The sequence below is a fragment of the Narcine bancroftii genome, chromosome 7, assembly GCF_036971445.1.
Source record: "Narcine bancroftii isolate sNarBan1 chromosome 7, sNarBan1.hap1, whole genome shotgun sequence".
In the NCBI taxonomy this organism is placed as follows: Eukaryota; Metazoa; Chordata; class Chondrichthyes; order Torpediniformes; family Narcinidae; genus Narcine; species Narcine bancroftii.
This window is the reverse complement of record NC_091475.1, coordinates 15,424,331-15,439,837: the sequence shown is the minus strand read 5'-3', so window position 1 is coordinate 15,439,837 and position 15,507 is coordinate 15,424,331. Positions and strand designations below refer to the sequence as shown.

The following is a 15,507-nucleotide window of genomic DNA, read 5'->3' as shown; positions in this document are numbered from 1 at the left end:
TTTGGGCTCAAAAATGCAGCTCAGATATTCCAGAGGCTGATGGACGCAGTGGGTCGGGACCTCAGGTTTGCATTCATTTACCTGGATAACATCATGATGCCAGCCACAATCTCAAGGAACACACGGCCTATCGAAGACAATTGTACACTCGTCTGAGTGACTTTGGCCGAACAATCAATCTGTGCAAAGGTCAGATCAGGCTAGAGACAACAGACTTCCTGGGCCATAGAATTAAGAAACATGGGCCGACACCCCTGCCCTTCACCAAACTCCACACAGTGAAAGGCCTCCAGGAATTTGCCAGTTTGATCAATTTCTATCACCACTTCATACTGGTGGCAGTCTGCATCATGCGTCCCCTGTTCACACTAATAGCGGGGAAGAAAAAAAGAGCTCACCTGGGACAGGGAAGCATATAAGGTGTTGCAGAAGGCATAAGACGGATGCCCCGACCGCCCTCACAGTAGACGCTTCCAACACAGCAGTCAGGGACGTACTCGAACAGTTGATCGAGGGACAGTTGCAGCCTCTGGCTTTCTTTAGCAAACACCTCCAGCCACCTAAACTTAAGTACAGCTTCTTTGATTGTGAACACCTGGCACTGTACCTTGCGATCCGATACTTAGGTACTCTTTAGAGGGGAGGCAATTTAAGGTTTTCGCAGGCCACAAGCCATTAACCTTGGCCTTCAATAAAATGTTGGACCCGTGGTTGGCCAGGCAGCAGAGGCATCTGTGCTCCATGTCTGAGTTCACCACGGACATTGGACATATCGCTGGCAAAGCCAACCTGGTGGCTAACGCACTGTCACGGCTGGCGATCCAATTAAGTCAAGTTGTGTCCCTGGAGTTCAGAAGTCTCACGGCTCGGGGGGAAAAAAAACTGTCTCGTAATCTGGTCGTGTGGGCCTACACGCTTCAGTTCCTCTTTGCAGATGGCAGGAAGGAGAATAGATTGCAAGAGGGGTGTGTGGAGTCCTTAACGATGTTTATGGCCTTCTGCAAACAACATCTGTTATAAATGTTTCTCGTGGCAGGGAGAGAGACCTCAATAATCCCCTCAGCAGTCTTTACTATCCACTGAAGGGACTTGTGTTCTGGGATGGATTAGTTGCCGAAGCAGGCAGTGTTGCAGTTACATAGGATGCTCTCAATGCATCCGTGTAGAATGTAGTGAGTCTGGGGGGTGGAAGCTAGACTTTCCTCAACCTCCGCAGGAAGTAAAGGTTTGTTGGGCCTTCTTAACAATGAATCTGATGTTAGGGGATTCTCCATCAGGTGTACGCCAAGAAATTTGGTGCTCTTGGCTACCTTGAAGGTGGAGCTGTCGATGGTGAGCAGGGAGTGATCCCCTGGGCTCTCCAGAAGTCCACCACCATCTCCTTTGTTTTGTTGATGTTCAGGTTTAGTTTGTTGTCTCTGCACCAGTCCATTAGTGTTTGCACCTCCTCTCTGTCAGCTGACTCATCGTTCTTGCTGATGAGCCCCACCATGGTTGTGACGTCAGCAAACTTGATGATGTGATTAGAACTGTATCTCGCTACACAGTCATGGGTCAGCAGGGTAAACGGCAGTGGGGTGAACACGCAGCCCTGGGGAGCCCCCGTGCTCAGTGTGATAACGCTGCTTCTGATTCAGACCAACTGAGATATTCCAGTCAGGAAGTTGAGGATCCAGTTACAGAGGAAGGTGTTTAGGCCCAGCAGGTTCAGCTTCCTAATCAGGTACTGCGGTCTGATTGTGTTGAATGCTGAGCTGAAGACCATGAACAGCATTCAAACATATGAGTCTTTATTTTCCAGGTGGGTGAGGGCTAGATGGAGCGTGGTGGCAATGGCATTGTCTGTAGATTGGTTGGGACGGTACGCAAATTGCAAGGGGTCTAATGAGGGGGGCGGCTGAGTCTTGAGGTGCTCTATGACTAGCCTCTCAAAGCACTTCAAGATGGTAGACATTAGTGCAACAGGATGGTAGTCGTTGTGACAGGACACTGAGGGCTTCTTCTGCACAGGGTTGATAGTGGCCACCTGGAAGCACGTTGGTATGACGGCAGTGCTCGGGAGATATCGTAGATGACTGTGAGGATGTCCTCTGAGCACCCTGTCAGTGATGTTATCTCGTCCCGCAGCCTTATGAGGGTTGACCAATCCATCCAGACCCTGTCCCAGGGGATACATTACACGGCCCTTGCCAAGGCACAGCAGGTAGACCCTAAGATTCCTGCATACAGGATGGCGGTTTCAGGGCTCAGGCTAGAGGACGTCACCAGGTACCCAGACGCTTCTTCACGACATATCCACTGGCAAGTCCTGGGCAGGTTTTTGATGCAGTGCATAACCTGGCGCACCCAGCCATCAGGACCACCGTCAAGATGGTAGCCAGCAGGCTCATCTGGCATAGCCTCTGAAAGCAGATCAGTCAATGGGTCAAGACCTGCTCACTCTGCCAGGCATCGAAGGTATAGACGCTCATCAAGGCATCCCCCAAACCTTTGAGCCAGCATGATGAAGATTCAGCTATGTCCATATAAACACTGTAGGACTGCTGTCGGTCTCCCGGGAAGCAAGATACCTTTTGACGATGGTCGATTGCTTCACAAGATGGCCAGAAGTGGTTCCACTGGCAGAGACGACTGAGGCCTGCACTAGAGCTTTGATCAATACCTGAGTGGCAAGGTTTGGAGTCCCAGAACACATGACTTTGGATAGGGGTGCGCAATTCACCTTGGGACTTTGGATAACACTGGCCAACCTGGGAACCAAACTCTACTAGACCACAGCATATCAACCCTAGGCGGTGCACAGACACTTGAAGGCGGCTCTGATGGCAAGGCTCAAGGGACCACGTTGGACGGACGAACTATCGCGAGTCCTCCTGGGGATCCACATAGCACCAAAAAAAGGACCTTGATGCCTCGGCAGCGGAAATGGTATATGATGTGCCCTTAGTCATCCCGGGGGAGTTCTTGACCACTGCCAATTACCCAGAAAAACCACTAGCGGTGACGATGGAAAAGACAAGGCACTCTAGCCCAGACGCAGCCTTCGCTAGATGGCCAACCCAAAACATTCGTCCCCAAAGATCTAAATTCATGCAAATATGTCTTTGTGCAATGGGGAGCACACTACATGCCTCTGCGGTGACTGAACGAGGGGCCTTACCTAGTGATCAGGCACAACGATCCACATGCATGCTGGACATTGGCAGTAAGGAGGAGACATTCATTATCGAATGCCTCAAACCAATACACCTGGACATTAGGTAACCGGTCACCATGCAGCCCCCTCGATGCAGAGGCAGGCCTCCAAAGTGAAAGGATCGCCGGTTCATGGGGATTGGGGGGTCGTGTAGCAGCCCGTTACCTGGGATGTGACCCAGTACACAAAAAGGCAGAAGAACATGGTGATCTCACAAAGCCCGCGCGGGCTAATTGCAGTGATGTCAGTTCCACTGACAATGATGGGAAAACCAGGCCCAGTGGCGGGAAGCTGGGCTTATATAAGCAAGGGCAGGGAGAGCAATAAAAGCAGTCTTGACTACAGTCACATCGAGTGTGTGCCATTCTTCTGCTCTTGCTATAGTGCTTGCTACAATGGCACCATTTATTATCCACCCCTAACTACCCCTGATCTTAAGAGACCATTAAGAGTCAACCTTTATTGTAATATATACTTGAGTTATAAGTGGACTAGAGTGTGGAAATTTGACAGATTTCCTTGCCTGGTTGCCCATGGTAACAGCAATGTGATCCTGTCATTGCCTGGGTGCCACATACTTGCTCTTGTGTGGGAAATATGCCGTTGATAATTTTGTGTGGCTCATTATGGTCCCACCATTTGCTCATTTCCAAGTCCTTTTTGCCTCTTCTGATCTTGTCGACTTTCACTTTCAGTTGGTCTTGTTTCTGCTTGCTGTATTACATTCCAGGAACTAGATTTTAAGGCACTCTGAATAAAACTAAACGTAATTTTCCAAATGTGGTTAAATGGTGTGTGCTAATATTCTAGGCTTAACTTCAGCCATCTTGCCTTTCCCACAATCAATTCATTTAAATAAAAGGTTTTGTCACATTGAGTGAGCATTGAAAATGACAATTGATGTTTCTCTTTAGCCTTGTATCCTAATTTGTTTCTGCTCATTGGTTGTTTTAATTGGCCATGCAATTGCCGATCTCATCCCTTTCCATTCACACTTAATTGGACTGAATGCGGAGAGGTAATCTTGCTGACCCTGCACGTGGGAATTGGCCGAGCGAAGTCTCGGGGGGCGGGGGGGCTACAATGCATAGATGTGCTGTAGAAACTCAGCAGATCACACAGCATCCAGAGGAAGTAGCCAACGTTTTGAGCCCTTTGTCTGGAATACAGATGGATGCTGCCTGTCCTGCAGAATTTCTCCAGCACATTTGTGTATTGCACTTGACCCCGGCCTCTGCACATTTTATTGTTTAAATCCTTAGGTGATGTGGTCCTGAGATATTATCCTTAGAAGGCCTTAATTCCCTTTGACATGTCAACTTGGAACAAAGCCTTGTCAAAGCAGAGAAGTTTTATTTTCCTTTTTAGATGTAAGGTTCACAGTCAATTAAAAACTGTTAAAAGTAATGAAATATTTGAAATAAAAATTAAAGCGGTAACCCAGTAAATACTTTAAATTATGATAATTAAAAAAAACAATTTCTCGAGGCTGAGAGCCCGATTGAACTGAATGAGGACATTGGTCCCATAACCAACCCAGTTATGTGAATTAATTAAAAGCCAGACAAAGACTGTAATGTTCCCATATCTTTCCCATCTGTCTTTGAAAATGACATTTTATATTTGGAAAAGTCTTGCCGTGGGTTGCCTAAGTTTTTACTTGGACATTCTAATTGTGAGAAATTCTCCGAAAGAATAGCCATCATTGATGGGTTTTGTTTTTGCTGATGACATTTTCCTAAGTTTGTATATTTGTGTCTTCCTTGTAGAGGACACATAGAAGATGTGTACGATATCTGCTGGACAGCTGATGGAAATCACATGGTGTCTGGGTCTGTTGATAATACAGCCATTACATGGGATGTTAATAAAGGTGGGAATGAAGCAATTAAATCATGCTTTCTTTTAAAAAAAAAGCATTGAAATTGATTGAATGTTTTAAATTCCCCACTTGCTATTGTGGTCGTGCCAACCTCTGTATCTCCCTTGGACATCATCGCTGATTCAGATTGCTTTGTTACATTGCTGTGGGATTCTTCCATACACAGTCACGAGTTACAGTTCTTGATACTAACTAGTATTATTTAGGTTGCTTTCCTTCCAACCTCTGATCTCTGTGCACTCTACTGCAGGCACTGCTGTTCCAGGACCTTGCATTTGTTTGTTCCCTTGAGATGTTCTCCTCCCCGCCCCCCACCCCACCCCACCCATCATAGCTTACAATATGAAAGCATGTGTTGAGTCTCTGCTGGAATTTGTGTAGACCTGGTGTGAGCTTTATCCTCTTCATATTGACAGTCCTTAGTAGTGGATGACCTTTGGTGCTTATCTTTTGGCCATCTCCATCTGTCTTCCTGCACCTTTTTGTGCTGTTATTTTCCTCAGATGCATATTTGTGAGTGATGAGGCTAAATTGTTTGCCTAGAAGCTGAGATGAAGACACACAGCCCTATGGCCTAGTTTATCCATACAGACCAAGTTGGCTTCTGGGCTTGTCCTATCTGCCTGCATGTGGTCCATATCTTTTTAAACTGTGTTTGTGTGTGTGCGTGTGTTCATGATCAATCTCATCTACTGTTCTGCACTACAATGAAGTTCACTCTATAGATTTCACAGTAGCACACTGTTGTAAGGTTCAAAATTGTTTTATTGTCATGTATTCTTTCTTCTTTGGCTTGGCTTGGCGGACGAAGATTTATGGAGGGGGTAAAAGTCCACGTCAGCTGCAGGCTCGATTGTGGCTGACAAGTCCGATGCGGGACAGGCATACACGGTTGCAGGGGAAAATTGGTTGGGTGTTGGGTTTTTCCTCCTTTGTCTTTTGTCAGTGAGGTATTAAAACATGTAATATTACACACAACCGCATCTAGTCCGTTGTAAGACAGATAAAGATAAAGGCAGGAATTGCCCAGCGTTCCTTAAAGCTAGAGAAAAAGAAACAAAACAGTCCTTCAGAATCACTGAGTATCCATGGATTCACCTTCAGCGTTCTCACAGGCTCCTCAGACACACAGACTTCAATCCAAATCATTGGTGATCAAGCTCCAGACCCAAACCTCTGACCTGATCAGGAACCCTTCAACTCTCGAGGCCCTTTGGGAGTTCCTCCCACCCTTGGCACACTCTTGAACCCCAGTCCTGTTTGATATCTGATACCCCTTCAGCCAATTTCTAGAAGTCCGCAGCCTAGTGTGAGTCCTTGGACTGCAAATCACCGACAGCCTGCTGCCTGTGGTTTTTTTGAGCCACAGGGCCCATCACTGGTCTATTGCCCTGGTCACCATCCTGCAGGGTAATCTCCTCTGCGTTTAACTGCATTGCCTTGCAATTAGTAACCTTCGTCAGGTGAACACTCCATGTTGCACCTCAGTCATGTTTTTTTTTAAATTTTTTATTTTTCACACCATAAATCACGTTAGCCATGATATACACTTTTTCTTTTTCACACATATACAGTGACTTTTTCTTCCCCCCCCCCCCCCTCCTCCCAAGCCACCCCCCCACCCACCCCTCATCCATTTTAGGTATACAATCTAGGTTGCATTAAGCCAGTCAGACAATGTTGTCATTCAACAAAAATACACCAGAAATTCTACTGAGTCCATTCTTTTCTTTTCTTCTCCTTCCATCAACTTAGGTAATGTTTGTTCCCGGTAGGTTTTCGCTATTGTATTTAATGTAAGGCTCCCATACTTGTTCGAATATTTCAATATTATTTCTTAAACTATATGTTATTTTTTCTAATGGAATACATTTATTCATTTCTATATACCATTGTTGTATTTTCAAATTATCTTCCAATTTCCAGGTTGACATAATACATTTTTTTGCTACGGCTAGGGCTATCTTAACAAATCTTTTTTGTGCATCTTCCAAGTCAATTCCAAATTCTTTATTTTTTATGTTACTTAGGAGAAAGATCTCTGGATTCTTTGGTATATTGTTTTCTGTTATTTTATTTAATACCTGATTGAGATCATCCCAAAATTTTTCTACTCTCTCACATGTCCAGATTGCATGAATTGTTGTTCCCCTTTCTTTTTTACATCGAAAACATCTATCAGATACTGTTGGGTCCCATTTATTTAACTTTTGCGGTGTAATGTATAGTCTGTGTAACCAATTATATTGTATCATACGCAGCCTCGTATTTATTGTATTTCTCATCGTTCCAGAACATAATTTCTCCCATGTTTCCTTTTTTAGCACCTGAATCATGTTAAAGTTACACTGGTTGCCATTGCACTAAAATTTTGATAGGGATACATCTATTGGATGTTTCTTCTGTTGGTCAACATTGACTTGGCTTGTTTCATCCAATTCATAATCTTGTGATATCTTCCTCCTCACAAATTCCTAATCCACATCATGAAACGACTGTATCTAATTTATTTTAGTCATTGATGTTGCCATTCACTGTGTTTGGAAAATCTAGGCCACTTAATGTTGACAGGCACTTTCCAGTTTCAAAGAGGAGTGAGTTTGCTTTGCTGGGTTTAATTTGATGGATTGTAAGTATATCCATTCCCATCAAGACAGTTTCCTACTTCCTTCCTCTCTGTGCCAAATCAGAGTGTCGACTGTGGTTGGCCAGCAGTGTGGAGAATTGTATATGGTGCCTTGGATGTACATGTACTAGGCTCCCCAGTTCTCCAATGAGCACATCTCTCATTAGGAAAGCATAACCTGACCACTATTTATTACATCTAAAAGATGATTTGAAATGACTGGGAAACATCTTTGTGCTACAGTTTCCCAGAATTATTAACTGTGTGTATCAATTTCTCTCAGGGGTAAAGCTGTCAATCTTTAATGAACACAAGAGCTATGTACAAGGTGTCACGTGGGATCCTCTGGGACAATACATTGCCACTCTTAGCTGTGATCGGTAAGGCTTGTTGGCTCCCTTTCAAGTCCATTTTTCAGACTACCTTATCAATTTCACCTCGTACCTTTATAATTGCATCTACTGTATATAGGACGATCCTTGAAACTTCAAAATTTCACCTTAAAATCGGGTCGTCCTATACGTCAGGTCTAAAATCCGTATCTTGACGGCCAGTCTCAACGCTGTTATCATCTTTTTGCCGGCTCTGACATAATCTCGCACATGTTACCACATTTGACGGCATGTAAGACTCCACCGCCCCCCTCATTTCAGCAGGGAATATTAAGAAATCTTTTTTAGTATATTTGCAGGTAAGCATTTAAAACTTGGACAAAACATGCAACTAGGAGAACAGGAAAAATCTTTTTAATAATTCTGCTGTAATTTATACGAGAAAGCAAAAGCAGTTTTAGTTACAGTAGAAAACATTTTCTAAAAACAACTGCCACTCTCGGTCCCTGCGCTGGTCCTGCTGTCCTCTCTCCTGGTAGCCCGCTGTCCTGCTCTCTCCCAGTGGTCCCCACTGCCCTACTCTCTCCTGGTGGGGGGAGGGGGAGTGGGGTGCGGGGACTAACAATAGGCGACCAGGAGAGTTTCCCACCACCCCGTTCCCGCCACCAACCCCCAACAGTGATCCTTGTGAGCCGTGCTGTGACAATGATCACTGTCGACATTACTCACCATATCACTAATTACAAGTTTGGATATAAGACCTGGGGATATTTTTGAGCCTTTTTTTGAGGGGTAAAAAAGTGGGGTCTTAGGTCATCAAATATGGTATTTGTGAAGATTCAGCGCTCCTCCGTGGGCTTCATCTGCCCAGTTCGATCGCTGTTGGCTCTGTATAGGCTTTAAACTGCCCGTTACAGGAGCTGACAGTGGTTTATTTTAAAATATCCAAATAAAATTGAAAACTTTAAATGTTAACTTGTGATTAAAACATTGTGAGATTTGCCTTTAAGAGGATCCACTGGTCAGTGGCAAGTACCAGATTATTGATGGGGGATCATCTTATACAAAATATATTGCTTAAAACCAAAATTTTAGGTGGAAATTCCAGGGTCGTCCATATACAGAGTTGTCCTATATGATGGCATATACAGTAACTTAATTTGATATTTAAGTCTGACTAAATTCTCACTCCAAAACTAAATGAAATTCTATCACGTTTTGACCTCTCTTTCCCTGGTAATTAGATTATTTAGCCTGAGTGAAACATGAAAGTCTGCAGATGCTGTGATTGCAGTAAAAACACACAGAAATGTTGGAGGATCTCAGTTGGTTTTGCAGCATCCATAGGAGGTAAAGATATATTACCAGCGTTTCGGGCTTCCTATGGATATGAGACTGGCTGGTTCCTCCAGCATTTCTCTGTGTTTTTACTAAGATTATTATTCCTGTCCTATTGCATATGACCAGATCTACACCCTGGTTGGCGTCACAATGTCATATTTGGTAATCTCTTGGGGTTAGGGTTGCGGTCTTCTTTGGGTGTTATGCTTTTAATGGGTTCACGGGTGACTAAGGATTTCTATCCACAGGTAGCATAGAAGCTGGAGTTGACGATGATAGCTTTGGGATTGTTGTTTGTCCTTCTCTAGACTGGCATATAAACAAAAGAAAAATTGGAAAAAAAAATAGAAGGCTGGAGGAGGGAAAGATTTAGTAGATTTTTAGTAGGAATGCATAGGTTGGCACAACACCGAGGGCTGGGGGGGCCTGTACTGTGATGTTTTTTCTCTCTCTCTCTGTTCTTGTTAACCTGTGACCAAGGAGAGACTATTCTCCTTAAATTCAGGCAGCATCTGGAAAAGAGAAACACTAAATGTTTCCGCTTGAGACACTCTGTCAGAACTGGAATAAAGAGAAAGCGAGTTAATTTTTTGTAGTTGACGTGGATAGGGAGAAACAAAGGAAATATAATTTAATTGTTGAAACTGCAGGATTTTCCCCACCATGAAATCCAGCTAATAAGTCTGTCATTCCCAGTTTTTAAACACTTGCATTGCACTGGGTACCTTGAGAACTATTCCAGAAATAAGGAATGTTGGAAAATGCCCCCAGTACCATGCAGAATATTGAGCCCTAGAGATCTATCAGTCTTTAATCTTTTCAGTTTCTTGAGCGCCATTCCCCACTGATCCTGCTTCTCACTAGAGCCTGTGTTCCCCAACATTTCTGGGAAGTTATTGATACCTGTGAAGACAGACTGTGGCGATGGTTAGTGTAGTAGTTATCATAACATTGTTACAGCACCAGTGATTGGGACTGGGGTTCATATCCCCTCCAATGCTTGTAAGGAGTTTGTATGTTCTCCCAGTGTCTGTGTGGGTTTCCTCCAAGGACTCTGGTTTCCTCCCACTATTCAAAACATTCCGGTGGTTGTAGGTTAATTGGATGGCGCGAGCTCATGGGCCAAAATGGTCTGTAACCTTGCTGTGTGCCGAGGCTATCTTTGACAATTCGAGTTGCCTAATCAGGATGAAGATTTAATTGCTCATGTTTATGAGCAGTTCCTTTCTTTTAAGGCCACATTAGTTTTTGAATTGTTCTGTAATTTACAAAGCAGTTATTTTGGAGGGGTCATTTAGACAACTCCAACCCATAATTTATTTTCCATCCAATCTTTACGAATTGACTTAATTGTCTTCTTTCATTCCTACCTCTCCAAAATGTTAATCTCGGAAACATTCAGCCTTGGTTACCTAGCAGCAAAGATTGCAACTATCCCATAGTTTGTGCTGGAGTTCTCTTCCCTGAATTTTTTCCCCCTCTTTTACCATTTGTGTGGTAATCCAACTCAAGTCTCTTGTAGCTATGAATGAGAAGAGTGAAACTATTTGTATCCCCAGAAAAGACCTTGCTTTGTCTTCATGTTTAAGTTCATTTATTATCACCTGATTGCATACTCAACCAAATGAAATAACGTTTCTCTTGTGCATGGTATACACACTACTTCTCTTCTTTGGCTTGGCTTCGCGGACGAAGATTTATGGAGGGGTAATGTCCACGTCAGCTGCAGGCTCGTTTGTGGCTGACAAGTCCGATGCGGGACAGGCAGACGCAGTTGCAAGGGAAAATTGGTGGGTTGGGATTGGGTGTTGGGTTTTTCCTCCTTTGTCTACACACCGCATAATAATTACATACAAATGCCCCTTTACTTACAGTGATCCGCCTTACAATTTTTCAAAGTTACAATGGTTCAAATCCGTACTTTCAATTTTGAATTTTGATCTGTTCCCATGCTTGCAATATGCGGTGTGCTACTCTCTCGTGATGCTAGGCAATGACAGCATCACGCAAGAATATTGTACAGCAAGAATATCGTGCCTTCCTGAAAAGTAAGGAGATGTGTGTCCATGATAGGTCATTAGTTAAGTGAACTCCAAGGAACTTGGTGCTCTCCATCACAGAGTTATTGATGTGTAGTGGAGGGTGGTCATTCTTTATCCTCCTGAAGTCCACGATCATCTCCTTTGTTTTGTCCATGTTGTGGCTCACATGGTCTCAGATTTTCTCTGATATTTTCTCAAATATTTTGTTTGCATACTTTTTTGATAGAAAATTAAATCAATTAAATCAATTAAATTAAATTAATTCAACCAATGCAAGCTATTAAGGCTCCTTTTTTATTTCTCCAGAGTAATGCGAGTGTATAGCACACAGACTAAGCGGTTCTTTAATGTGAGCAAGATGTCAGCTGGTTGTGATGGAGAGGTGAGTGGTACCTGATGGAGGGGCCTTAAAAGAGATCTTGAGAGTTTGCTGGGAGTATAATGCCTATTGTATAATAGTATAAACTGTTTTAACCAGTTGTCTGCCTTAACTCCTGGAAATCTCAGATGATTTGTTGTTAGCATCTGGTTTTTCAAGAATTTCTGTCAAAGTTAGGTGGAATAATTAAGTCAAGTCACCTTTATTTATTGTTCTTACCACGCTCTTATGGTAAAGATAAGATGGTGTTTCTCTGGGGCCACGGATCATATTTTCATAAATATATGTTAGAATAGAAGTTAAACACATTTAAAATATTAAAGTATTTAGTCATTTACAGTAACAATCCACAGTACCTTATCCAGAAATGTTCTGGGAATTTAGGAGTCTGATGGTTTGGGGGAAAAAAGCTGTTGCCCAATCTGGACATAAGGGCCCAAGTGCTGCAGTACCTTCTACCAGATGACAGAAGGGAAAACAGTTTACATGAGGGGTGTGTGGAGTCCTTCACAATGTTTATTGCCTTTTGCCTGCATCAAGTGTTGTAAATGCCCTTCATGGTAGGAAGAGATCCCCCAATGATCTTTTCCACTGACTTCACTATGCTCTGCAGGGTTTTGTGGTCTGAGGAGGTATAGCTTCTAAACCAGGCAGTGATGCAGTTGCACTGGATGTTCTCATTACATCCTCTGTAGAATGTAGAGAGGATGGAGGGTGGGAGATGAACTTTCCTCAGCCTTCGCAGTAAGGAGAGGCGCTGCTGGGCTTTATTCTCCACCAAGCGCACTCCAAGGAACTTGATACTCTTGACGACCTCAATTATGGAGTCGTCAATGGTCAGTGGATTGTGGTTTCCACCCCCAAGTCCGCATGAAGTCAACATCCATCTCTTTTGTTTTATTAATGTTTAAATACAAGTTGTTGGCTCTGACCAATCTTTAAGCAACTGCACCTCATCCCTGTAAGCTGACTCATCATTCTTACTGATCAGGCCCACCATGGTTGTGTCGTCAGCGAATTTGATGTGGTTCGAGCTGGGTTTAGCTGCACAGTCGTGGGTCAGCAGAGTGAACAACAGTAGGCTAAGCACGCAGTCCTGGGGGGGGCCCCTGTGCTTAGTGTGATGGTCTTGGAGGTGCTGTTACCGATCCAGACTGCCTGAGGTCTCCCTGGCAGGAAGTCGAGAATCCAATTGCAGAAGGAGGTGTTTAGACCTTCCTCTGAAATCCCTTTGGTTATTTTTCCCAGCAGATTGGATAACTGAGGAGTTGGAAGATATGAAAGAAGACGTGTTGAGATTATGATTAACATGCAGTGGAGCTGAGAGACCTGTTCATTTTGGGAAGATTGGAATGATTCACAAACTACTTTTTAAAATCTTTGTGTATGTTGCCTCTCTGCAGATCCCTTCTGTCAGAAAACAAGGCTTTAATGAACATTTTTGATTTGATGTTCAAATGTGTCTGGGCCTTTAATAATTGTTACTGATACTTTGATCACGGGGCTCCACATTGTTTGAGGGATTGCTTATTGGATGAGACTTTAAACTGAAGCCACGGTTTTGGCTTTGTTGTTCTTCATGACGAACAGGAGAATTATCCTTTGTGTCCTGTCTGTTTTATCTAGTGTGTTTTCAGTGCAATGTATTGATTGTAGAGAACCTGAGAAAGTGAATTTCTGTGCTGTCATGTTCTATTGTTCTTTGGAGAATTAAGAGCTTGTTCTGTTTTTTAAAACAATGGCAGACCAAGAGCTATCGGATGTTTCACGATGACAGCATGAAGTCATTCTTCCGTCGACTCACCTTCACACCAGATGGTTCCTTGCTCCTCACTCCTGGTAAGTGGTTACCTGCTTGTACTAGAGCTAGCAATAGAGCAGTTGCTTCTGGAATCTGCAACAAGCATGCAATTCTCGAATCTGAACCAATGGTGGTTCCAATGGCTTTTCTATCCAATGTAACTATCACTCCTGGTTCACCTTGAAGAATTTTCTGCAAAGAATCAATGGAACAATGCAACAGTTGCTGCGGTATGGAGCAATGCAGACTAAGAAGGAGCCAATCTTCATCTCTCCCTGGTAATTGCTGAAGCTTCTGATCTCCATCTAGGCCAGCAGCATTCAAGGATTGCATTGTTATGTGAAACAGGGATGATACAGCTAGGGCTTTCCTTTTTGGAACAATGAAGGACAAGAGGTGACTTTATAGAAGTGCACAAGATTATGAGGGGATTAGCTAGGCTGGACAGCCAGCATCATTACCCTGGGATTTCAAGTGCAATTATAAGAGGACATATGTTTGAGATGCATGGAAGAAAGCTTAGGGGTTGATACCAGAATTACGATTTTTTTTAAAATGCAGAGAATATATCACTGTGGGTGGTGATGAGGGTTGGTACAATAGGATATTCAAAGGACATGGATAGGCATATGAATGTAAATAAAATAGAAGGTTATGGGTGTGAGGTAAGGAAGGTTTAGATTATTATGGAGTAGATTTACATAGGTTGGCACCTCATGGGCTGAAGGGCCTGTACTAAGCATTACTTTTCTATGATATAAAGATTGTCAGTTTTCTCCTCACTGTTCTGTATGACAATTGACCATCTTTGGTGAATGGAGATACACCAAAGATGCACCTTCACACCAGCACCTTCAGATGGCTTGGAGACATTCACTCCTGAGAGATGTATGTGGAGGAAGTGCTTTCGGGCACACAATGGTACAGCTGTTAGGAGCAGTGGAACCACAGCCAACGGAAAAGAAGAACATCCTGGTGTGGTCTCTGATCTTTTCTTTTGGCCATTGTCTCTCCAATCATATTTGTATGCAAACTGCTGTCGGTTTAAAGAGTCAACAATATAGAACAAGATTGACCATCGGTATATTGAATTGTAAAGTTGAATGGAAGGGTTGAATATGCTCCTTTTTCTCAAGGTTTATTTTTGCAAACAAACTGGATTTGTGAGACCCTAAGATGCTTAAATCATCAGTTAGCACCATTTCGTAAAGAATCAAATGTGTGGGAGGTGGTTACGTGGTGCCTTAGGGTTAGGACTCTCCTGGTGAATTAGTAAAAGAGTGGTGAATAAAAAATGTTTTAAACTATTAGAAACTTTTAAAGTACATTTAAACACCTCAGCAATATTTTAAAAATGCCTCCAAACAAAGATAAAGCAACTGCAACCTTACCTGGATCCTGACGTGAAGAGAAGATCAAAAGAGATTTGAGGCCTACTACAAGTCGGAAGCAGGGAGTTAGCGTCCAAGGTACTCCCTGGGTGAGTGATCCTGGTGAGGGAATTTCTGCTGACATCGCTTTCCCACGATGAGGAAGAGATGGCATTGAAGAAGAACCTGGAAGTGCATTGCATATGTGTGAAAAGCCGGGGATTTCAGAAAAGCCGTTGGAGGAAGAAGAATCAGACTCGCAACCGAGCAGCAGTGAAGAGGAAGATCAGCAACTAGAAGAGGAGGCACTGAAAGAAACTAAAACTTCAAAAAGTAAACATGAAGTAAAAGATACAACCAGCATTGATTTATTAATAAAATAATTTCATGAGATGAGAAGTGAAAGGAGAAATAAATAAAGTTCTGGATGTTGTTATGTTGAAGAGAAAAATTGATAAATTAGATGGGATAATGAATAAAGTGCAGGGAGAAATGCAGCATATGAATGATAGAGTTACTGGAGTAGAAGATTCCACCA

At 43.2% G+C, this 15,507-nt stretch overlaps 1 protein-coding gene across 3 annotated transcripts in view; it reads left to right on the top strand.

Annotated features, from left to right (window-relative positions):
• Nucleotides 1-15,507, top strand: part of chaf1b (chromatin assembly factor 1, subunit B) — a 60,268-nt gene that overhangs the window by 12,660 nt on the left and 32,101 nt on the right. For all 3 annotated transcript variants that reach the window (XM_069888956.1, XM_069888955.1, XM_069888954.1), the window contains exons 5-8: nucleotides 4,966-5,069; nucleotides 7,988-8,084; nucleotides 11,726-11,801; nucleotides 13,544-13,637. In XM_069888956.1, coding sequence (XP_069745057.1) covers nucleotides 4,966-5,069; nucleotides 7,988-8,084; nucleotides 11,726-11,801; nucleotides 13,544-13,637 — 371 coding nt within the window. The remainder of the gene's footprint in view (nucleotides 1-4,965; nucleotides 5,070-7,987; nucleotides 8,085-11,725; nucleotides 11,802-13,543; nucleotides 13,638-15,507) is intronic.